The sequence below is a fragment of the Hipposideros armiger genome, unplaced genomic scaffold (genome assembly GCF_001890085.2).
Source record: "Hipposideros armiger isolate ML-2016 unplaced genomic scaffold, ASM189008v1 scaffold_205, whole genome shotgun sequence".
NCBI lineage: Eukaryota > Metazoa > Chordata > Mammalia > Chiroptera > Hipposideridae > Hipposideros > Hipposideros armiger.
Genome location: NW_017731555.1, coordinates 810,350 through 836,298, shown reverse-complemented (window position 1 = coordinate 836,298; position 25,949 = coordinate 810,350). Strand labels below are relative to the sequence as shown.

At 35.8% G+C, this 25,949-nt stretch overlaps 1 protein-coding gene across 2 annotated transcripts in view; it reads right to left on the bottom strand.

Annotated features, from left to right (window-relative positions):
• CHN1 (chimerin 1) overlaps positions 1-25,949 on the bottom strand; it is a 179,045-nt gene that overhangs the window by 115,769 nt on the left and 37,327 nt on the right. For both annotated transcript variants that reach the window (XM_019653728.1, XM_019653727.1), the window contains exons 2-3: positions 15,780-15,818; positions 8,758-8,813 (exon numbers count right to left, since the gene is read on the bottom strand). In XM_019653728.1, the coding sequence (XP_019509273.1) occupies positions 8,758-8,813; positions 15,780-15,818 (95 nt within the window). The remainder of the gene's footprint in view (positions 1-8,757; positions 8,814-15,779; positions 15,819-25,949) is intronic.

Sequence of the window (25,949 nt, the reverse complement as noted above, 5' to 3'; positions counted from 1 at the left end):
GAGTAGTTGTATCATTCTAAATAGTTGTGGAGGGCACAGCTCAGCGGCCCATGTGGGGACCGGCAACCTTAGTGATGTTAGCACTGTGCTCTAACCAACTGAGCTAACTGGCTGTCCCTATGTGTTGTGTTTGAATTACATATGAAAACCATTTAATCCTCACAATGAGATATGAATTAATTCTATTTCATCCTCATTAGACAGTATTATCCTTCTCAAGAACCCTGTCAGAGGTTGGATAACTTGTTCAAGGTTACAAAGGGGTCGCGTCCAAAGTAAAACTGGATTCTTCTTCAGAAATAGCAACTGACACTGACTCTTCTGAATTAGGCTACATACAGCAGTTTCCAAAGCAACTCAAGGCATATCTTTTCAGTAATTATCTACCTTGGCCTCTATAAAGAGCCTGGCTGCCAAGTCTAGATTACCTATCCACTGGTCATCAAGGTCTGATACTGCTTTCAGCAAACTTGAGATATGTATTAATAGTGTAGAAAAAAAATTGTGTTTCAATGAAAAACTGTATCATCTATAGCATACACTACTGGCTTATCTCACCCAGTCCTTTGTCTTGGAGCTATTTGGAGCTAACTTTTGCCTGTGTGATAGTGGTTTAATTGACTTCTTCCCTTCCCTTCCTAGTGAAAAAACAAGTTTCGGCTCTATTTGCAATTCATCTTAACATTCCTTGACTTCATATAAATTTGTGCTATTTTCACTTTTCTTTTGAACTGATTATAACATCTGCCTGTTTTCCTCATATCATATGAGTAAATAATTTTTTTAACAGATATTTATCTTCATATATGTAGGAAAGACATGGTTTTACCTTTCCCTGAAAGTTATATTTAAATAATACTTGACCCTTCAGGAATCTTTTACTGTCTACTGAGGTTGTAGTCAGGCTATTCATTGTCTTCTCAAGGTAAATTCCACTTGATTTGGTCTTGTTCCATATTTTCCCTGCTCATAAAACACAGTGTACTAAAAATATGCCAGTTGGTCCCTACAGCTACAGGTGATGGCTATTCTATTTTTAGGCCCAGAGCTTATTAGAGTGGGTAGAGTGGGGTCATGAATCTGCTTCAGAGCAAATCTTTGCTTTTGAAATGAAAATTCAATGTTTAGGTCTTAATTTAAGGAATTAATGTAAGGTTCAACAGTATTTTATAATAAAATGTTATCCAGAAGAACAATTTTTTTTAAGAGTTTACAGCAGAGGATAGTTTATTAGAGTAGAAAATAACAGCTCTCAAAGCGAGAGGGGGTCCCAACTGGGGTGCCCACGTTAGGTGAGGAACTACTCCTTTTATCCATATTTTTTGTATACCTGGGAAGGAACTTATCCTGGAGGAGGCATTTTCTCGAAACTGTCTAATTTCTTTAAAGCTTAATCAGCTTAATCAATGTCTCTGTTCTGAGAGGACAGAAGAACAATTTTGCAGTGTCCATTCAAACTAAAAATGTGCAAAGCTTCAGTATTTACTGCAGAAACATACCTGCACATGTACAGATGAAGACATGGATAAGACTGTTCAGTGAAGAACTGTTTGTAGTCGTTTTTAAAATGCAAATAACTTAAATATATACCTATAGTGGAATAACTAAATTGCTTTATAGTACAAATAATATACACAGTTTTAAGGCATGATGATATCTATAGAAACTAACATGAAGAAACCACCAAGATGAACTACTAAATACTAACATATATTATGGAACAATAATATAGTATGACACCATTTAGGAAAAGCACTTGCACATACAATACTGTAATATATATTTACAGCATAGAGATCTGGAAAAAAATATATCAAACCAAATAGTTACCTCTAGGGGGCCATGGGAAAGGCAAAAAAGGGACTTTGGTGTTGTAACATAATTTTTTAATAAAGAATGCATTCGTGCATTATGTATATATAATATCACCTTTAAATAATAATCAATATTAACTTTTGTGCAATCTAATATTGGAGACTCAGACACATTAGAATGGGGTCCACCAACATTTTGATAAGAGATCATAGCTTTTCCCCCAAACCAGAAATATAAGTTGTATTAAACTCTGAATCTGGTAAGATTATCAAAGAGTAAATATAGATAGGTAAGAAATGAGAGTCAAGGACTGAGCTCTGGAGCACTCTAACATCAAGAGGTTAGGGAGGGGAGGAAACAGCAAAGGACACTGTGGAGGCAGAAGAAAAACCAAAAGACTGCAATATCCTGGAAAGGAAGTGAGGAAAGCGTACCAAGGAGGAGAGCATCATCATCTATGTCAAGTGCTGCTGCTGAGACTGGCAAGAGAACTGATCTCTAATGACCTTGTCCACGCAGTTCTGGAGAAATGGTAGTGGGTTAAAGCCTGATTGGAGTGGGTTTAAGAGAAAATGGGAGGGGCAGGGTTGAAGATAACAAGTAGAGACAACTTTCTGTACTCTTTCAAGTATTTTCTATAAAGGGGAGCTAAGATTGTGGGCAGGGGAAATGGGGAAAGTAGTATCAAGAGAATCTTTTAAGATGGAAGAAATAATAGGATGTTTGTGGGCTGATGAAAATGACCTTGTAGAAGAGAAAAACTGTTGATGAAGGGGGAAGGGAGCTGGCTAGGATTATGTTCTTGAGTAGATGAGAGGAAATCTAGAATCGCTGAGAGCCCGCTGTCATCTCTGATAACAGGCAAGAATGCAGATCGAGCAGACCCAAATGTTGAGGGGTAAGAAGATGGGGTGGTGGAAGTTTGTGGGAGTTCTCTTCCGATTGCTTCAATCAGTAGTAAAGTAGGATACGAGATTATGAGAGGAGAGGTAAGGTCTTAGAGATGTGAGGGCAAAGAAGAGTGAAATGGATTCGGGAAGCACAGTATGACTACCAAGGAGCACTAAGTGCTGACTTGAGGTTCATAAATTTAATGTGGAGACTGGTCAGCACTTTGTTTTTATCCAACCACATTCTTTTTCTGGGGAGCATATGCAGAGTAGGCAGAGAGAGATTTAAACAGGGTTGTGGTTTTGCCAAGCATGTACATGAGAGAAGATCATGAGAGGAAAGTTAACTGGTTCCCCAACATCTACTGGACCTCTCCCTCTCACTCAACCCCCTGACCACCTAGTCACCAGGGCCTTGGATTCCATACACGTATTCCTGTTTCCTGCCCCGTCTGGCTATTCCCAGAACCACTGTCTTATTGGACACCTTTATCACTTTTAACTAGGATGATTGAAAAAGCCTCCTAAACGAGTCTTTTGTCTCTAAAATGTCCATCCTCTTCCCTGGTCCATCTTCCTCACTGCAGCCAGAATGGGCTTTCTAAGCCTAAAGCTTTACCCATCTAGCCTAGAAAAATACAACTGCAATCATAACAATAATGAGGAGCTGTGCTCAATAATGCTATCCAGCTCCCTGCAACACCAACTTCAAAAATGCAGAACAGAAAGTAGTGACTTGGTTTTATGCGTTTAAAAGTTCTATGTTCCCATTTTAAGGCTCCATGTTTAGGGATGGTCAAATATCAAACTGGTTTCATTTATATCATGTTGGTATGAATCCACTAAAGATACAGAACTTCTCTGATATCTGTATTTAAATATTATTTATTGATCTAGCTCATATATCTATGTAATTTATAACTGTATCTGTTTCTACACACACACACACACACACACACACACACACACTTTAATTCAACCAGGTGCTTGACATAAAAATAACAAAATACTTTTTACATAATTAAAAATGACACTAGTGTAATTTTATATTTATCTTATATACTGCATTTCACTGAATAAATTATATATTTATACATATCTACAATGACAGAGTTGTATATACAAACATACGTACAATTACTGTATAGGTGATAAGGGACTTTCAAGGCTAATTCTGATTATGCAAGACTGTTCCTTTATGTGCTAACTTCAGAATTTACTCTACCATAAGAGACAACTGCATCATGTAACAGCATTATTAAGAATTATTTTCAAGCTTTTAAGTACTTGCTTGGTTTCTAAAGCATGCCTAAAATACTCAGTTGTGGACCTAGACATATTCTCCCTTTAAAAAGGATTATTTATATTTAAATTTCGAAGTGTTGTCACAATAATAGCCCTTAATTAAAAAAAAATCTTGTTTTAACATTCACAATGGCAATTGGCAAAATTTTGTGAATTTAGAAAAATCCATTAGTTACAACTATATTTTCTGTCAAATTATTTTACTCCTTACTGTTAGATATATTGTGTTTTAGAGTTATGCCTCTAATAATTTATGCTTTAACAGTTGAATAATTCAGGTTTTAAAATAAAGTGCTACTCATCTTCATCTCAAGAATACTAACAGAAATTCAGCTGAGAAAGAGCAGGGCATGGAGTTTACCACCAGAAGTAAGGGCTTAGACCACAAGAGGTCACACACATGCTAGTCACTAAATTCATGTTCCCTTTGGGTGTGGCTTACTCCCTCAGGCAATCTGTGATGCAACGCTATGGACAGAAGAAATTGGATGTGCACATACAAACGGTCAGGGTCAGTTCCCCTCCCCCTTTCCTATGACTGGGGTAGGGAACTGTTCTTAAAGACAAATTCACTGGATCCATTTCTATAATATAACTATCACCAGAGATGATTTAATGACTTTTACTTAAAAGAACTTTTATTTATCTACTGAATAACCTTTCTTTTTCTCTCTGTGTATCAGTGGTAATTAAATCCTCTTGACATTTTCCCCTTAAAACACAGCAGCTACTTAGTGCTTAATTTCCCCAGACCAATTCCTCAGTTAATAGGGATGAACATCCACTGGTTCTTCGGTATGTCTTTATCCTTAGTGTCATCACTCCCAAGAACTTCTGTTTTTCCAAACCCAACACTTATCATTTAAACAAGACTAAGACTTAAACAATCATTATCCAAGACAAATGTTTAGGTTAGCTCCAGCACATTCTGATTAAGCCTTTATTTTCTCCAACATTTATTGATCTAGCTCATATATCTATGTAATTTATAACTGTATCTGTTTCTACACACACACACACACACACACACACTTTAATTCAACCAGGTGCTTGACATAAAAATAACAAAATACTTTTTACATAATTAAAAATGACACTAGTGTAATTTTATATTTATCTTATATACTGCATTTCACTGAATAAATTATATATTTATACATATCTACAATGACAGAGTTGTATATACAAACATACGTACAATTACTGTATAGGTGATAAGGGACTTTCAAGGCTAATTCTGATTATGCAAGACTGTTCCTTTATGTGCTAACTTCAGAATTTACTCTACGATAAGAGACAACTGCATCATGTAACAGCATTATTAAGAATTATTTTCAAGCTTATAAGTACTTGCTTGGTTTCTAAATAATAATTATTAAGAATTATTACTGGGCCTCTCCCTCTCACTCAACCCCCTGACTACCTTGGCCACCAGGGCCTTGGATTCCTCTGCTTCACATATTGCTGTTTCCTGCCCCACTGAGCTATTCCCAGAATTTAAAAAAAAATTCTCACTACATGTAAAATTATTTTATCTTCCTTGATCATGGCATAGCAGCAATGAAATGCAATCATCAAATACCATGTACTCATTCCATACATACATATCTGCAAATCAACATCTATATGTATTTAACCTGCAATGGGACATTTAAAAGGTAATCTCATGAAATTCCTGCTTAATTTTGTAAATTGGTTCTCTTTGTGACTGACTATATACTTTCAGAGATATTCAATGTTTTTTAAACTAGATGTCACAATACCAAAATCCATTTCAACATATTTAAACAATGGAGAAGCAATTCTTTTTAAGAGTATATTATTTAAGAAAGTTATTATGATTCCATATTATGTAACATACTATCCATATCCAAATTTCTCCAATTATACCCCAATGCATAGCTTAAAATATATATTTACTTGTGTATTTATTTCTCCAGGACCCTATCAGGGTGCATGCATTGCATTTGGTTGGCATGTCTCTTTAATCTCCTTTACTTTTAGAATGGTCCCACCACTGTTATTTCTTTTATGAAAATGACATATTTAGCAGGACAGCTATCTTATAGAATGTCCACATTTTTGGTTTGTCTGATTCATACTTCATAAATAGATTTAAGTTAAACATTTTTGGCAGAAATACTATATAGGTGATGTTATGCATATCTCATTCCATCACTTCAGGTGACATATGTCAGTTTGTCCCATTACAGGTAATGCTACATTTCATCACCTGGCTAAGGTGAATGCCACATCTCTCCACAGTAAAGATATATTTTTCTCTTCGCAATTAATAAATACTCGGTGGGCTAATATATTGAGACCATGTAACTATCCTGTTCACATGCTGCCTTTCACTGAATGGCTTTAATGTCCAATGATGATAGTTGCCTGACTCAATTATTAGTGCAAATTTCATCATTATTTCTATGTTTTTAGCCACCATTCTACTGTAAAGAACAACTTTCATTTCCCCCACCCCTCTATTTTTTTTCTCTTTGTATTGGGGTAGGTTTTTTTAAAACATAATTATGGACTTACAAATTCTCTTTTCATTCAGTGTGTTATAATTCATTACTATCATTATTCTTTTTGATGTCAAATTGTCACTGATTTTGCCCGTGGAACCCTTTCAGTGGGCCCCTACATCTTTTTGACATAACAAAATGTCAGAAAGGATCTCTATGCTCCATGTTCTGGAATCAGGAATTTCTCTTAGCAACATTGGCTTCTTTTAGTAAGAAACAGTATTTGGAAGTCAAAATTTGGGCAATGGATGTGTTTGTTTATACTGGGTATCTGCTTTGAAGCCCTTTACAGGGACTAAAATAGAAAATATGTAATTTTAAACCTGAGTTCATATTGATACCTCCAATTCAAACAATACCACAATGTTCTTCTCAATTTTCCCTCATTCCATATTTATATCTCTAATATCCATGGTCCCCCAAAATCCAATATAATTGTTCTATCCCATACAACACACAAAATAATTTCAGAATGTCTACACAAGTACCACTACCAAAACCAAATCTATTATACAGTTAAAGATCTTATTCATAGAATATTTCCCTCTAAGTTTGAACAGTCAGAATAATATGTTTAAAAATTACTTAATTTTTTTGATGGTTGCTATGAATTTGTTAGGTTCATTTATTTATGTTTAGTTTTGCTTTTTTTTAAAATCATTTTTAATTTGTTGCTTGAATATGTGAAACGTTTGCATAGTTCAAAAGTCACAACTATATAAAAACATATCCTCGGGCCGGCCGAGTGGCGCGATGGTTAAGAACTCGCTTGGGATGCCAGAGGGCCCCGGTTCGGATCCCACATATGAGGGCCAGTGACACTGCCCTCTACAGCTAAGATGCTGAACAACAGCTCAGCCTGGAGCTGGGCTGCCTTGAGTCGCTGGCGACGGCGTGGGCTGCAGTCCCTGTGGCAGTGGATTGCCATGGGCTACCATGTGTGGCCAGCAGCCAGCGTGAGCGGCCAGCAGCCGCAGTGAGCGGCCGTCCAGAAGCCGGCGACTGATCTGCCTCGCCAGAGAAGAGCGCAATGATGGTGCCAACTTGGGCCAGTGAAGCAACGTCCTCCACAACTAGATTGAAGAACAAAAACGACAGCAACTTGTCTGTTCCCCTTTCCCCAATTCCCCAGCACTGTTCCCATCCCCCCAATTCCCCAATAAAAATCTTTAAAAAAAAAAAAAAACATATCCTCAGAGAAGTCCCACTCCCATCCTTATACCCTTCACATTGCTCTTCACCTTACGGATAAATGTTTCACTAGTCTCTGGGTTAATCCCTTCTGTGTTTCTCTTTTGCAAAAATAATCTTGATTTTCTCTTCTTTATTACTAAAAAGATCATAATTACTATACTGTATATACATTTAAAATCATTCCATATCAGCTCACAGAAATCCTTCTTAATCAGTCACCTATGGACAGACATTTAGGTCTTTCCTAATACTCTGCTATTATAAATAGTCCTACAGTGAAAACCTTTGAGCATATGTTTTTCCATACTTGTACAGGTAATTCGTCAGGGTAAATCCCTATAACTTTCACTGGTAGGTCAAAGGATAAACGCAGATACAGTTTTGTTAGGCATTACAAAATTCCCATAAAATTGCAGCGTTTCCCATTCCCATCAACAATGGATGAGAATGTCTGTTTCCTCACAGGCTTACCAAATAAGCATATTCTCAGCTTTGGAACTTTTGCCATTTAAAAAGGTGAAAATGGTCTTGCTGTGTATTTTAATTTGTATTTCTCTTATTACTCATGAAGTTGACCATCTTTTCATATACTGTCACATATCCTATCTTTTTTGGTGAACTATGTCTTTGCTCATTTTTTACATCATGATTTAGATCTTTCTAATGGAAAAATTACTTCAATAATCCTACAATGATGCTTTCAAGCATTATTTTTAGAAGTAAAGAATAAAACAAAAAATGGAAGAATTAACTGAAATGAAAACTAACATCACTTCAAACTATACTGTCATATCCTATGCTGTCATATTCTATACTGTGTTTCAAACAGTCCATTAAACAGTTATTTCAAGTAGTAGTTATTTCAAGTAAGAAGAATGTTAAGAAAAATGCATTCAAGTTACAATTTTATGATGCCAACTAGTGTAAATGGTTAATCGCACAAATAACCAAGCCATTGAAGAAGGTCAAAGTTTGGAAAACAATGATTGAGAGACATTTCATGATGACAGTTTCGTCACACCCACCTCATTAGTACAGGTAATTCTCCGAGGATGAGGGGCTTCCTGTTGCAGCTGATACACTGTGAGAAGGTAGAAAGTACAAGATGTCAGTTTCCCTTATGCAGAGCTTCTGAATATATGAGGCTTCACAAACTGGCTGCTTTTTATGTTCACTAGAAAACAGTGATACAGTCCTAGTTGTCATTAACAAGGCAAAGAAAGTAAACCAAACTGAATTTAGTCAAAGTCCGGGAGCAAGCACAAAGAGAAAAGTCATAATCCACACAAGTGTCTTTCGACTTTATATCAGTGCTGGATACTTGGCTCTGTTCTCCATGACCTGGCCATGTATTTTCCCCAATTCTTTGGTGCTGCATTAAATAAAGCATGTCTCTGATATAAACCAATAATGGTTTTATATTTTTAAAGCACGTTATTGTTAAACTTGAAACAAAAATTAGAATTTATAGGCTAGAAGTTAACAGATACGCTGTTTTTCTCCCCTATTTATATTGCGAACATCTATCTTCAAAGGTAATTTCCCTTTAAAACAAAATTTCTGAGCCAAAGTTACCATCACTTATTCAACTACGACAAATGAAACAAAAGAAAGAATTCAGGAACTCAAATAACTTGCCAAAGAGGGAATAATTTTTAGGGTATTTAAAAATGGATCATTGAAAATTATACCAATACCATGACTTTCTAGCCTCTCCCGGGCTTTTTGATTTGAAATGAAGAAAAATGAATAGAATGTGCAGTTATCAGAGAAAGTGTGTCTATGTATGTCTAAATTTATCTTTTGGAGGGAATTTGTTTTATATTTCTACATATATAATCGCATGTAATTGAACTGAAGTTAATACTGTATTTAAATACGTACACATTTGTCAACATAACATCAAACTAACCAGATATTGGGACTGGAAGATAATAAACGACTCAGATTTCAACTGGATATCTATATAGACTCCACTTCTAATCATATTCATTCACATGTAGCAGGAACATATATAAATATATACAATTAGACCATATGTCTGTATGTGTATATATACACACACACACACACACACACATATATATAATTAGACTATATATGTGTGTGTATATGTGTATACAATATATATACTGAGAATAGACACACACACCACTGTTCTCTCTTGCTGTGTGAAGACAATACAGAATTGCAGCTAAGAATGTGAGCTCTTGAACCAGACCACCTGGGGTTTGCACACTGGGGCTCTGCCACTAACACTGCATATTAAGCCTCAGTTTCCCTCATTTGTAAAATAAAAACATTTTCTACCTCATGAAATACTGAAAGGATTAAATAACTTACTATATGCAAAAGGCCTAAAATAGTCATTGGCACAAAGTAAACACTCAATAAAAACTAATTATGATTATATGTAGGTGACTGATATTAACACAAAATTTCTTTACAATAATATTTGGTTACCAGAATGCATCTTGAGTTCACCACCAAAACAATACCGTGGTAATGCTATAATTTAAAAGGTACTGAGAAGCTACAGCTTTACTGTTTAAAAATGAAAAAATTAAACAAAGCCCTTCCTCATTTAGTAACGTTTAAAATTCTACTGACAGAAATGTATTCCTTTGCCTTTTCCTCCTGGTTGCTATAATCCCTAAAAAAGGCAGCACGTTAAAAGAGTTTTAGATAACCATAGTTTATTGTTTTGAGTTTTTTAAAAATATTTTTGTGAATTTATTTTTATGGATTAAAGAGATGATATGAAGGGAGTAATTCTAATGTAGGGAAGGGAAAAAAAGGAGCACTAAAACTAAATTTGTCTGGCCCTGATAGTTAGAGTATATGTTTATCACTTAGAGGTATTTGTAAATCTCCATCATCCTAAGAGAAGCCAAAACATGATTTGCAAAAAAGGAGGATTTTTCATGCCCATTGTTCCATATTGGTAGCTATAATTCTAAGATGTGAAAATTCAATTCACATTTCTGTTTTGATCAGTTATTCTCAAAAGATCAATTGTTTTCCTTTGTCAAGAAAATGCTTTGGAAAGTACTGCCACCTATGGAAAGTCAATTATGAGAATTGAATGCTAGTCAAAAAGGACATTAGAAGTCACTAGAGAAAGTAAAATGTTGCTTTTCATTCAAAGCACAAACACTGTACTATCTGCTTATCATCAGGAATATTTACCTATTCAGTAGGCATACATTAAGATAAGCCAGTATGAAAAAAGGAGTGACAATACTGTCACATGAGAATTTTAGCCTTTGTTTTTATTAGTTTCAAAGGGTATAGTTCTGTTCATGGAGAGGAGTATTTTTTAGACCATGGTTAGACTGTCTTTAAAACTAATTTTAAATAAATGTTATTTATTTGGACATTGTATAACTGAATATAACATGAATTCAGGGAACACTTATCAAAAGGACCATTTAAAGACTATACATAGTAATAAAGACTAATTTAATTAAGTCAGGCCTTCTCAATTTAGAATTTTTGGTAATTTAAACTGGAACTCAGCTGAAATTTATATTGCAATTATTAAATGACTCACCAAAAATTAACAGCTAAATTATTAAGTGAGAATATATGATTAAAGTACTTAACATTTTTCAATCACCTCAGAAGCGTCAATGCTTATATACTTAATGAATTTCTCAATGCCTAGCGACAACACATTTTTAATCAAGTTCAGAGATCACAGGTTGGTCTCTTGAAGTCAAAACCAGCTCACATGTGTTTGGTTTGCTGTTATCTAAATTTAAATTTCTTTTTAACATTTAAGATTAAGAGATTTAACACCAATAAGAAAAGCAAAAGAGAATTCCAGTTTCCCCTGAAAAATCAGAAGATGGGACAATATCGGACCCAGAGTTTTAAATGAATGACCACAATAAAGGGGAGCTAATTATGAGCTAGTCCCTACAGACTGGGCATCCATGCTCTAATTTCCCCCCAGTCCTCACCTGGCTTGCTTGCTTCATCTATTACATGTTATTACGTCCCTGGTTTAATTCAAGCATATGTATCGAAAAGCAACAAAATTGTATTTGTTTAAAGAAAATCCTCAACTTACACTTCTTGCTAATTCTATTTTCCCATTGGTTTGTATTTACAAGGTTTTAAAATTTAGTTTTTACAAGCTTAACAGAACTAAAACTGGAAAGCAGAACAGAGGCATGGATAAATAAGTTTCTTATAGAATCATAATGAAAATTAGTTTCTTATAGAAATCTCACTGTGCAGAGCTATTCAGATGCCCCATGCTGAAGGCAGAAAAAAATTTCTAATATATTGCAACTTTTGACATTAAAATTTAATTGTCCCCTTTAGTTTTATAGATGTAATACAGAATAGATGTTAACAATCAGAACATTTTGAATAGCTTTCACTCTGCCTTTACTGCCTTACATGAACTGACATACCTCACTTTTTAAAAATCTCAATCCATTTAGATTTTATTTTTGAGAAACTTTTTAATGACAAAAATTTAATTCACATCACAGAGAAAATGATGACTGCATTATAGTTTGTCAGTCCCAAAGACTGTGGTAGAATTTATTGTCAATTACCAACTTCAAACAAGATATATATATATATATATATATATATATATATATATATATATATATATGGTCTGGCCTCAGAATTAAATAAACTGTCATGGCTCAATTATTAAGGGCACTGGGTAGGGCTTACTGTCCCAGTTACTTATTCTAGTCTCTATCAATGAAATAGGGTGTCATGCGCTTGGCAGTCTTTAAAATATTTCCTTTTAGGGCTGGCCGAGTGGCGCCTTGGTTAAGAGTTGGCTTGGGATGCCAGAGGGCCCGGGTTCAGATCCCACATATGAGGGCCAGTGACACTGCCTCTACAGCTAAGATACTGAACAACAGCTCAATCTGGAGCTGGGCTGCCATGAGTCGCCGGCGACGGCATAGGCTGCAGCCCCTGCCAGCAGCCAGCATGAGTGGCCAGCAGCCACTGTGAGCGGTCGTCTAGAAGCCAGCGACTGATCTGCCTTGCCCAGGAAGAGCGCAATGATGGTGCCAAATTGGGCCAGTGAAGCAACGTCCTCCACAACTAGACTGAAGAACAAAACGATAGCAACTTGTCTGTTCCCCTTCCCCCAATTCCCCAATAAAAATCTTTAAAAAATAAATAAATGAAATAAAATATTTCCTTTTATTTTTTTTTATTTTTTTTATTTTTTTTAATTTTTATTGGGGAATTGGGGGGATGGGAACAGTGCTGGGGGGTTGGGGAAGGGTAACAGACAAGTTGCTGTCGTTTTGTTCTTCAATCTAGTTGTGGAGGATGTTGCTTCACTGGCCCAAGTTGGCACCATCATTGCGCTCTTCTCTGGCGAGGCAGATCAGTCGCCGGCTTCTGGACGGCCGCTCACTGCGGCTGCTGGCCGCTCACGCTGGCTGCTGGCCACACACGGTAGCCCACGGCAACCCACTGCCACAGGGACTGCAGCCCACGCCGTCGCCGGCGACCCATGGCAGCCCAGCTCCAGGTTGAGCTGCTGTTCAGCATCTCAGCTGTGGAGGGCAGTGTCACTGGCCCTCATATGTGGGATCCGAACCGGGGCCCTCTGGCATCCCAAGCGAGTTCTTAACCATCGCGCCACTCGGCCGGCCCAAAATATTTCCTTTTAAAATGCACAGATGCCTGGACAGGTAACTTCTTAAGGAACTATTAAGCAAATACCTCACTGCAGGTTATTTACAGTTAGCTGAATATAAACTATAAAATTGTCTGATAGTGGCAAAGACAAAACAAACAACAAAAAAAAGAAATTAAAAAACTTAACCTAAATCACAATTTTTTTCTAGGATCAGAACTTTGACAAACACATTTAAAAATCTATATGATCATAACAATTACTTCAATGTTCAAATGTAATCTTTACATGTTTACTTATTACTTAAAATTTGCACATATTTAAATTCTTAGAAGACAATATCATGATTATCGTATCAGAAAAATTCAAATGATCAGTTTTAAAAACGGGCCTTTTCACTTGCCTTTAGGGGTTTAATCATAAAATTCCCTTGAAGTGGAAGTTTTTTCATTTGATGGTCAGAAGATAAAGTTTATTCTAATAATTTCCTCACTGTTTCTACTATTAAAATGATGGCGGGGGAAGGAATCTCAGGTACTGAAGTCAGTAAAAGAAACTATAAAACTCAGTTGCAGTATTCTCACCAAAAATAGAAATATGCCATTTTTAAAGGCAAATGGTAGCTACAGTAAGACATATGAAGATACAGAAAATACAAATTGCATGTACTACATTTAGTAATCAATATTCTTCAGAGGGAAAAATCATCACCATGATTCAATAACCATCTGAGGCTTCATAAATGCTCTGACATAAAAAATGTGCAAGGCACGAGTCAGAGCAAAGGGAACAAAGTTAAATTGAAAACCAGAAAATGCAGAAAGGAATTTTAAATAGGCTTCCTGCCAATGAGATTATGAGACAAAATCTTTAGGAGGTAAAGAACATTAGTCATTTTTATACATTCTTTGAACTATACTCCCCAGAAACAAAAAGGCAGCAATGGGAGTGGTAGAAAATGCATCTATGGCGATATTTTTAGAAATTGTTCCTATTTTGCTTACTATAGATAGCCCAAAGTAGCAACCTATTAAAATAAAACTCTTTGTTGTCTGGGAACGTAAAACTAACAAGAATCTGAATTGCTGCTCCTTCAGTCAGCAAGTTTCAAAACTTACAAATATCAAAATTTAGAATAACTCAACATTTGTAAGATGTTAATAATCCATATGTAAAGTACAAGTTTCTTAGATGCTTATTCAATTCTACAGACAATAAACAAAAGCAGTACTGATTTCTACAATAGTGTATTCATGCATTTTTTTAACTACTTTGATTATATTAACCCTGTTTGCACTTTTTAAAAATCTGAAATATTTTTCACTTGATGAAATACCATATTTTGCTGTGTATAATGCTTACTTTTTTGCCCAAATTTGTGAGGGGAAAAATAAGGATGCGCATTACACATAGGTAGTACTAATTCCATATCTATATAAATGTTTTTAATTCTTTTATTTATGCTTATGAGTTAAAAGTGTAACTCTAAAAATCAATAACAATATCCGTATGCAAAATAATACCCTGGAATACAATAATTGGTTTCGTTAAACTTACAACAAACTTGCAACAACGAAGAGTTCTTGGCCTTTCATAATGAGTAAATATCATAATTTTGTCACCAGTACATAAAATTTCTTGTACCTTGAATCTGTTCTTGTGTTTTATAATTATTTGTTAAATAAAATTTCTTGTACCATAATATGCTAAAAAATAAATGCTAAAATTTCTTTATAATACAAAAAACAAGTACTTAAATGTAAACAAATAAAAATTTGAATTACTATAAAACAAAAGATATTTTCCCTGAAAGTTTGGGCCAAAAATGTGGGTGCGCATTATACATGGCAAAATACGGTAATATTCTCTAGAAAACATAAAGAACTAAGAACCTAGACTCTTTTGAAGAAATTTTTATTCTAATGCAAAGTTTAAAGAGCAATATAGAATTCCAGTGTCTCTCTTATATTTGGGAACGCAATTTCTAAAAAAGACTACTTTCTTTTGCCTCCTTTTACCTATTCTTTCTATCAAGATAGTCTTCTGACTTATTATCACTGATATATTATGTTTTCATATAAAGAATCAGGATCTGAGAATAGTTAGATAGCTTGAATTCTCAATTAGCTTCTCACTGCATTAGTTTTATCAGCCATTGTCAACAATGTGTCTCAGGTTCCACGGTATGGAATTCCGTGCAAGCTCAGGGATGGAATGTATTCCAGACATGCAAACCATACACAGACTTTGTGAAACACCCCTCAATTACTTCTATGCTATTCCCAAATCCTGATGTGAATTAATTTTTCAATAATGGGTACAAAATTGAATGACTCTTCATATCTAATGATTCTAATATTTTTATATTACTTATAAAGTACTACAACACCCGCAATTTAAAATTATTTGTGTACTTACAGTAAGATTTCCAAACAGGAGGTCTATATTCATCTGTATCTGAAAGAATAAACATCAAATTAACATTATTGAATGTTTATATTTTGAATGAGATACTTTAATCATTAATTCATTTAATATGTATTTGTTGAGGTCTGTTTGTCCTCAGCATTGTGCTAGGCTCTAAAGGGCATTCAAAGGTTTTTTTAGTCTTACTTCTCACTTTTTTGAAGTACAGTTTCAAAGATGTTCAAATAAGGTTACTGTATTTATTCAACTACTTATCACATAAAAATATCAAGGTTCATTTCTACTGCTGGCACTCATTTCTTACAATTAATTATGTAATAATGGCTAACAGTGTCTTTGTTTCTTTGGGCTTAATTCTATGATTATTTCATTGAAAGATCCTTGAAGTCATTGGAATTTTTCTTTTTCAGTCAAATTGACCAGATAATAATTTTAATTTTCAGAAAGGTATTTCTATATTTCCCCCATTACATTTGGGGGATTCCACTGTAACTGGTTTTATTAACATCAGGAGAGAAGGACAGCAAGGTACAGCTCTTAGTCCTCATACATCCTGGACAATCAAAATCAGGAAATGAGAAACACTTCAATGGAAGAGTGTATCCAAGGAGCCACAAAGAACATGTGGTGAACACCTGTTCTTCAAGTCCATTCTCCCACCCTCTGCTTGAGTGCAGGTGTAGGAGACAGTGTGAACAGGCAGTGGAAAGACAAGGACATACAAACACATGAGAGAGATGGGCGAAAAACAGGAAGAAGAGAGGCCACTTTGGTCTGGCTTCTCATCAGCAAAGCATGGCTGAGGAGTAATTTGGCCAGGCATAAGCTCTGCCTCCAAGACCATGTAGCCAAGCCAGCAGACACAGCATTTTGGTGTAGGAGGTGTGACAAGCCACATCACCTGGCTCTGCTTGCATCCAACATGAACCCATTAAGGAATTTGATGCTAAAAATCTGGGTCTCCAAGGAGGCAAGACAATTCCTGGAAAGCTTACTGAGAAGGCTGAATCTAGCACATGTAGTTAAATGTAAAAATAGTCATAGACTCAAAATATTCAGCCCCCAATTCCCAACCTTTAAATTCAATCTTACATTTCATTTATGAGGTGTTATCATAAACCACACAAATAGAGGGCTACAGCAAGGCTATTACTAAGGGGCATAAGAACACAAAAGGGAAAGTGTAAGTCAGTCATGTAGAAATTGCTTGGCACCCAGCAGAAGTGTTCCATTATGTTTTCTTAAATGATAAACAAAAGATTACACGGGTAAATGAATACTGAATGAAGTAATGACTCTCATTATTCATGGTAGTTACATTCTATAAAGTCAACAGTGAACTACTGAATGCTGAACCACACTGCTCCTAGGGGAAACATAAGGTTAGGTTCCTGTGTGCCTCTGGCCACAACATTTTCATTAACCCATCAATACATAACTTTATTTTATGTGTGTTTCTGTTTAAAGGTATCTTATTTAGTATATACTGTTGATTCATTAACATTGAACTCACAGACAGCAGCACTATAACTCATGACTCAATGAAGCTTATCTAACGTATGTATTTTCTCCGTAACATACATCACAGCCTTGCGCTTAGAACACCAGATGGCACATTGGCACTATGTTTGGGGAGAATTTTAAACAACAAAATCACCAAAAGAAAATCACATAAATGCAAAAAAAAAAAATGTGGCCTAAATGGACTATGAAGAGGACACCTGTTTACAGTATGAGAGCTGAAACGAAAGCAGAGTCACCTTGTTTGACCTCAGCTGGGAATATGCAGGTGATGGAACTCAAATATTTTGGCTCTCTGTGATCATTGGCAAATAACCATGAAAATGTCACAGGTATTTATTTTAGGGTTACAAATAAATGCTAGCAAGTAAGCAAACATGCAAATACAGAACTGTAAATAATGAGGACTAACTGTACATGAATGAGCAATTATTTAGGAAAACTGCCAACTCAGGTGAACTTGCTTAGTAATGATATAAAGTTAGGATGAAATATGACCTTAATGCAACGATGTATATACATACTAGGGATGCCAAAAAATGTATACATATGACTTGTATTCATGTTTTATCAGTATATATTGAGTATTACAATTTTAATACAGTTTTTTCCTTTCTTAAAATGTGTATACATTATTTTTGGCACCCTCTGTACATATTTACTTTCCTGGGGGGGGGGGGTTTGGGGGGGTTAATTATATCGAGGTTTATCTTAGTAAGTAAATAATAATTAACTCAATTATATATATATTTTAAAAGATTTTATTGGGGAATTGGGGAAGGGAACAGCATTGGCGAATCAGGGAAGAGGAACAAACAAGTTGCTGTCCTTTTGTTCTTCAGTCTAGTTGTGGAGGACGTCGCTTCACTGGCCCATGTTGGCATTATCATTGTGCTCTTCCCAGATGAGGCAATTGCTTGCCGGCCATTGGAAAGCCACTCACAGCGGCTCATGGCAGCCCAGCTCCAGGTCAAGCTGTTGTTCACCATCTTAGCTGTAGAGGGCACTGCGTCACTGGCCCTCATGTGGGATCCGAACCGGGGCCCTGCTGCTCAGAGCTGGCCTCCCAAGCCAACTCCTAACCAATGCGCCACTTGGCCAGCCCAATTATATACTTTTAATACTAGAAAAATTTTGACTCAAATCATTTAATGATTCCATTGATGACGAATGCTATACTAAATCAGTTCAGGGATTAACAAGAGAATGTACATTTACTCTCTTGGAAATCACCCATATTCCACCAGTGTCTCGGCCTTACTGCCAAGGTCCAAAGAGCATAAAAGCTCCTGAGACCAGGCACCTCCTAACCCACCATGTAGAAGACAACAAGTATGGCCAGGAAGGGGGAGGCCAACTCAACCAGGTTGGGACCAGGTGAAAAGAATTTAATTCTTCCCCAAGAGGTCTGTTTTTTGCCCTCATCTCCTAGGAGGTAATTTTGCCAGGGCACCTCACGCTAGCCAGAGAGCAACAATGTGACTTAGGGTGGGGCTTTGGGTCACACCTGGGGACTGAGATCAACCACGTGGGGCAATCAATCAACCGTGTCTACGTAATAAATAAAGCCCAAATAAAAACTCTGTGAACTCAAGGCTTGGGAGAGCTTCCTTGGTTGGAAATACTCTATGTGTATTGACACACATCAGTGCCGGAAGAATATGCACCCTGACTCCATGGAGAGGAAAGCTTTGCATTTTGTGCCTCTCCTGGACCCTGCCTGACATGCTTCTTGTTTGGCTGATCTCAATCTGTATCCTTTCTCTATAATAAATCATATTGTGAGTATAATAGTGTTTACTGAGTTCCGTGAGTTCTTCTAGAAAATTATCGAACTTGAGGGTGCTTTGGGGGCACTCCCTCCAACTTGCAGTTGGTGTCAGAAGTGAGGGAAGTCTCCACAACTGTGCCCTCTAACTTTGGAGTTGGCTCTAACTCTTCACAAACCTTGTGCAAAGCCTGTAGCTATGCGCAGTGAGGGCTTCCTGCAGATTACTTTCACTTTGGAGAAGGTGAGAGAGAAGGAGGCTCATACTCAAAATCCAGTTTCTGGGGAATTGTGTATCTAGTCCTAGACAGGGCTCTCTTAGGGAAACATCAACCTTTACTTGCTGTGTGACTCTGGGAAATTTGCTACTTCTCTGAATTTTAATTTATCTATAAAATGGAATAACCACATCACCTAAAATGGGACTAGTAACAACACAGGTTTGTTTTGAGGATAAAATTGGGTATCATACATAAAGCACCTTACATTTAAGAGGTCTTTAGTAAATGAGTACCCTCTCCTGCCTTCATCAAAAGTAATTTTAAACACACAATGACATTACTGTAGAAGCCTCAAGCCATTGTCAATGATTTCAGAGGTGCACTCCCGTATTATTTTGTTCTTCCCTATACATCTACTCTACTATAGAGAGATTACTCAAGATGCTACAGATCACAATTATGAGGACAAATAAAATGAATATTTAGCAAAAAACTAAGAAATATTGGTAGGAAAGTTTGAATTTACTTTAATGCTAAAAAAAATCTAATTACTTGTTAAAGAGCATTTATTGGGTTGTTGGAAAAGTCATGACGCATTTTTGCAATGAAAAACATAGAAAAAATACGTCATGACTTTTCCGACAACCCAATAGTTAACTTACACTGTTTTAATAGGTTTTTCCCTCCTTAGAACAAATGTAATATGTTCACCATATAATTTTTTTTAAATGACATAGATATATAAGAAAAGTAAAAAGCATCATCTAGAAAAGCCTTTCTCTTGGTTCTGAGATAAAATAATACCCCAATGACCTAGGGTATCCATTGTATGTAATAAATTGACTTCTCTCCTGTGCTTCTAGAAAACCACTGGTTATCTACCATACGTGGAAGAACTGACAAAATAGTCACTCAAAACATTTTCTGTGCTTTGTAGTTCAGATGAGGAACCTGGATGAGAAAGGCTGATCTATATAGATCACTACTGTTACTTAAATGAGTGTATGTCATTCTGGATCTTTCTAGATCTCTCTCCTTGTCCCTCTGTTCCTGTATGTACATATTCACATACACACATATCTTTTCTTTCATTTACAAAAATGTGATTATACTGTGCATACTAATCAACTTGGTCTTTACTTTCCATATATTGGGTTGTCGGAGAAGTCATGGCGCATGCTTGCAACAAATAGCACTAGTTCATTTTTGGAAGTACTAGAGTCATTCGCATCTATGTTATTGCTATGTCATTTGACAGCTGACAATTCTAGCTTCATTCTAAAGAAAACTGAGTGATTTGGTTGAGTTTTGGAGATTTTACAAGTTGAAGATGGAAGACCAAACTGTGCATTTTGCCATATTTTACTGTTTTACTTCCATAAAGGAAAGAACACATGTCAAACTTATGAAAAGTTGCATAAAGTTTACAGTGACAATGCTCTACAAAAACGCCAGTGACAATGATGGTTCACGAAATTCCGTGCTGTTGATTTTGATCTCAACGACGCTCCTTGGTCAGGGAGGCCCACCGAGGTTGATGATGACAAAATAAAGGCACTGATCGAGTCAAACCCACGTTACACAACATGAGAGATGGCAGAAACATTGAACATCCATCATTCAAGCGTTCACGACCACCTGAAGAAGCTGGGATATGTAAGCAAGCTCGATATTTGGGTTCTGCATGAACTCAAAAAAGTTCATTTGACGGCGTGTATAAACATCTGCAATATGCTCATTAAACGTGAGCAAAACGATGCTTTTTTTAAGCGACTGATAACTGGTGATGAGAAGTGGGTTGTTTACAACAATGTGGTACGCAGTCTTGGTCCCGACGTGATGATTCGCCTCAAACGACATCAAAAGCAGACATTCATCAGAGGAAGGTTATGCTCTCAGTGTGGTGGGATTTTAAAGGTGTCGTGTTTTTCGAGCTCCTACCAAGGAACCAAACAATCAATTCGAATGGGTACTGTTGGCAATTGGACTGTTTGAACGAATCCATCATCCAGAAATGTCCAGAGCTTGTTAATTGTAAAGGAGTTGTGTTTCATTGCAACAACGCGAGACCACACACAAGTTTGATCACCGTCAAAAATTATTGGAGCTTGGATGGGATGTGTTGCCACACCCACCATACTCGCCTGACCTTGCGTCATCAGATTTCCACTTGTTTTGCTCTCTTCAAAACTACCTGCGTGGAATAACATTGAATTCAGAGGAGGCTGTAAAGCAGCACCTTGTTCAGTTTTTCGCAAATAAAGACAGATCCTTCTATAAATGAGGAATTATGAAGTCACTGAAAGATGGCAAAAGGTTATCGAACAAAACGGGCAATATATCATTGATTGATCTTTGTTCTTTATATGAAAATAAATGACCTTTGAAAAACATAGACAAAATACGTCATGACTTTTCCGACAACCCAATATTTTTTTTTTTTTTTTTTTGGCTGAGCCATCCCGCCACCTGTTGGCAGCTCACGGCTGCTCAGCTCGGGCTGACTCGAACCGCTGTTGCTCAGNACGGCTGCTCAGCTCGGGCTGACTCGAACCGCTGTTGCTCAGAGCTCAAACTCTTGAGCGAGCTCTTAACCAACTGAGCCACTCAGCCGGCCCTCAACCCAATATTTTTTAGAAGAGGAAAAAAAAAAAAACAAAAAAACTGATTCAGATAGAAAAGAAGTCTCATTTAATAAACACTACAGGAAGCTCTAATTATTCTGAGCGGGCTCTTGAAACGATTATACTACCAGAGAAATCATATTTCCACTCTTAGAGGCTTAGTAATCAACTACAAGCTTTATGACAAATTTATACATAATAAAGCACCATCTTCTAAAGTCTTGGAAGTCCCCCTCAAAATCTTTGTGGAGGTTTTAATGTACTTCTTCCTGTTCTAATTGAATCTGCTGAATGGCAAACATGCATTACGGAAAAGAGAACAGCTTCTTAATTAAACTTTCTTTTTTTTTAAAGATTTTATTGGGGAATTGGGGGAGGTGAACAGTGTTGGGGAATCGAGGACGGGGAACAGACAAATTGCTGTCCTTTTGCTCTTCATGATTAAATTTTCTTTCATTTTTGGTTAATTGCTAAAATTCGGGAGTCAAGGAAATCTTATTTTATTTTTATGAAAAGTGATTCCATTTTTTCTTGCTTTTTAAACTCAAAGTTACACATTTTAGGCAAGGCTTAGTGTTAAACTTTTGTGCCTATAATTTCCTTTTGTGCTTTTTTTCCCTGAATATTAATAATTTCAAGGATATTCACTTTTCCTTTAAATACTAAAAAATTTCAAGATACTTACCTGTAACTTTAGGCAATGTTTAAAAAAATCTTAGTAAAATGTATCTAGGGTATCTTTGATATTATATGATATATTGCAATTTATAATATTAGGGTGATTTGGGAGGTACTCAAAGTGTTCATCTATTGATTGATAAGATTAAATTTACTTATAATACCTTAAAGTTCTGAAGTTTTAGATTAACTTAAAACATTATATGGTTGAGTAAATCTTAATGCTGTCTCCAATTAGATCCTATTTATATCCAGTATGTCTATGGAAAGCACTGATAATGACTGACCTTTGAAAACAAAGTTTCATTTCATTGTTTATTATATAGTTTTGTGTATCATTATATAGTTGTCTTATGAATTCATTGGTTTAGAACAATATTTTGTTGAAATTTAAACCTGCTTAACTTTTTATTTTAAAAAATAAATAGTTCATTCTAGAACAGGCTAGAATGTTAAATTTAAGCTCTTTATTAGTTTTAGACTCAAACCAAAATGGCTTTTACTACTTTTTAACAATATAATAGGTTTTTCAAAAAGGACTATGTTGCATTTTAAATGAGGTTTGGACTAATAATGCATGAACACTCAAAAACTATTTGATCAATGTTTTACAGCACATTTGTTTCAGATTGCCTTTGATTAGAAAATGAACAATTTTGATTTCTGTAAAAGGAATGGCATTTATTGGCAAGAAAATAACATTTTCTTCCTTCAAATGAAGACTCATCTTTCAACCAACTGGCAAGAGATTCCCTGTCCTGCTTTAATCAGAAAATGCTGGCCATTAGTGACTAATCCCCACCTGTTGCTTCTGTTTCTGTACCAAATTTGGCATACCAAAATAATGAGATGCTGGTGACCACAAAACTCTACTATAAAGTAATTTTATAAAAGAAGATGGGCATAAAATTCACAATAAACACCAAACAATTACTACTGTTAATAGTTGAAAGAGTCACAAAGAAAACAACCAAACTTTTTACTCTAAAAGAAATATATTTCCTGGAATATAAAAACAGTAAAAAGTAAAAAGGCTCTTAATAACATACACAATTCTCAACTAACGAGGAAACAAATAAAAAGAGCTTTGCTAGGTTTCTAGGTACCTCATGTTCTGACTAAACTTTTCTCCTAGAAAATGCTTCAAAACATGGAAAGTAAGCATTTCAACTAAGATAATTAAAATTCACTCTGCAAAGTCATGGCCAAATCAGGTCAGCTAAATTCACCCTTAGAAGAAACAAAGTCATTTAAAACTGTTCCAGTTGAAAATGGATGTGTCATGATACAATTCTGACAGAAATAAACTATTTTTAAAACCAAAGATAATTGTTTTTAATTCTTAAGAGAATAATGACCCAGAACTGTTAGTATATGAGAAGAAACTTTTGAAACTGTGCAACTATAGTGCTTACATGTAACTTAATCAAAGATCTCCAAAAACAAATATTTTGCAAAAGTAGCACTCAACTCCACCATGGACACATAGCTTGGGCCAACAAAGCCTCCTAAATGAAATGAAATGTGAACCAAACTTGGAAAGCTCTCCTTTTTAAAACTCAAACTTGGCCTTTTATTAAAGACCTAAGCAAAGTTTCTTCTAACCAACTTGGCTGACCTAGCCAGCCAGCTACACAAAGTCCCTCTGCTTACTCAAATCTTTTAACTGGCACTCTTGGAAACAAAAAGCTACACACAGGAACTAAGTCATTCAGCTCAACTCAAAGGTAAGTGTTATCATTTTCCAACCTACTATTTCTTCTTCTAGACAAGTCCTATCTCTCCAAGGTTTTGTCTTTAAAGGAAAGAGAAATAAATAATAAACATTATTTCTGATAATGTTTATCCTAACATGTTGGCATATTAACAGAAAGTTGTCAGATAGGCCCACTTAACCACAAGGTTTCTAACACAGAATGTCAAGACGAGATTTAACTCCTGCCAAGCCTCTCAATAACATAAAAAAACAGACTACACAAAACAAAATGGCAATAATGTATATACCCTTCTACTTGATTTCTCTCCATCTCACATGTCTAAAATTAGACTGCAATAAATTAATTTTTATGAAGTCCTTATAATGCATCCATTAAAGAATATACCATATGGTATATACAGTTCACCACACACACAAAAAGAACATACCTGATGAACCCTTTTTCCACACCCAGCAATTTAGACTTTTAACCATCCAGAGCTCTTAAAATTATAGATATCAAAACAGTAACAACATGAAAACTCAGCAGAATTTTTACTTTTTATAAATACAAGTTCTGGAAAATAACTAAAACTATATACTTTTAGTGGGGATCTTCCTAGTCAGTTACCTAAACTGTAAGTCAGTTGTCTCAACCCCCCTCACTTCCTTCAGTAGACACAGTACATATAACTCCTTGTTCTTTTCTTAAAAGAAAAGTTGCAATGTTTTCTCCTTGTTATTCATCCTTTGGGACAAGTTATCACTAACGCATGCATTTCCCATACACCAACATAGTTTTGTAGCAGTGATTCACTTGGATCCTTGCCATGCAAAAGGAATCTATCACCATATTCTCAGGCTTAGGAGTATGCAATAGAATGTCTTTATCAGAACATGGGTTATTTTTTTTACACAAATTCACAGAATAGTTAGGACACCCCAAAGATGAGAGTTGACTTTCTGCCAGCAAGCATTAAAACAACCACCTTTCAAAGTCTTGCCTTGCATCAGTGTTTTCAAGCTTTATCAAGAGGACAGGTACTCAGAAAGTAGGATATACTAACCCTTAAAAGAAACTCTTTGGGGAAAAGAGATAATGCACGGTTGGCCCTCAGTAACCATGGGTTCAACATCTGCAGATTCAACCAACTAGGGGTCTAAAATATTTTCTTAAACGTTACTTTGTTGCTGACGTGTACTATGTACAATAGTTAGGCCTATGATGGCTGCATCTATACTGAATGTGTACAGACTTCTTTCTTGGCATTATTCCCTAAACAACAGTGTAACTATTTGCATAGCATTTACATTGTATTAGGTATTATATGTAATCTAGAAATGATTTAAAGTATATGGAAGGATATGGGTAGGTTATATGCAAATACTATGCCATTTTATATGAGGTACTTGAGCATCCAGATTTTGGTATTTGTGGGGAAGTACAAGGTGTTCTAGAACCAATCCTCTGCGGATACCAAAGGACAGCTGCACTTTGACATCACAGATAACTGAGATGGAAAAAGATCACAACATTCCTCATCTTATCATAATTTCCTAACACCCTTCTTTTAAACTGGACTTCTCTGGGAAAACCAATCAGTCTCTCTCTCTCTCTCTCTCTCTCTCTCTCTCTCTCTCTCTCTCTCTCTC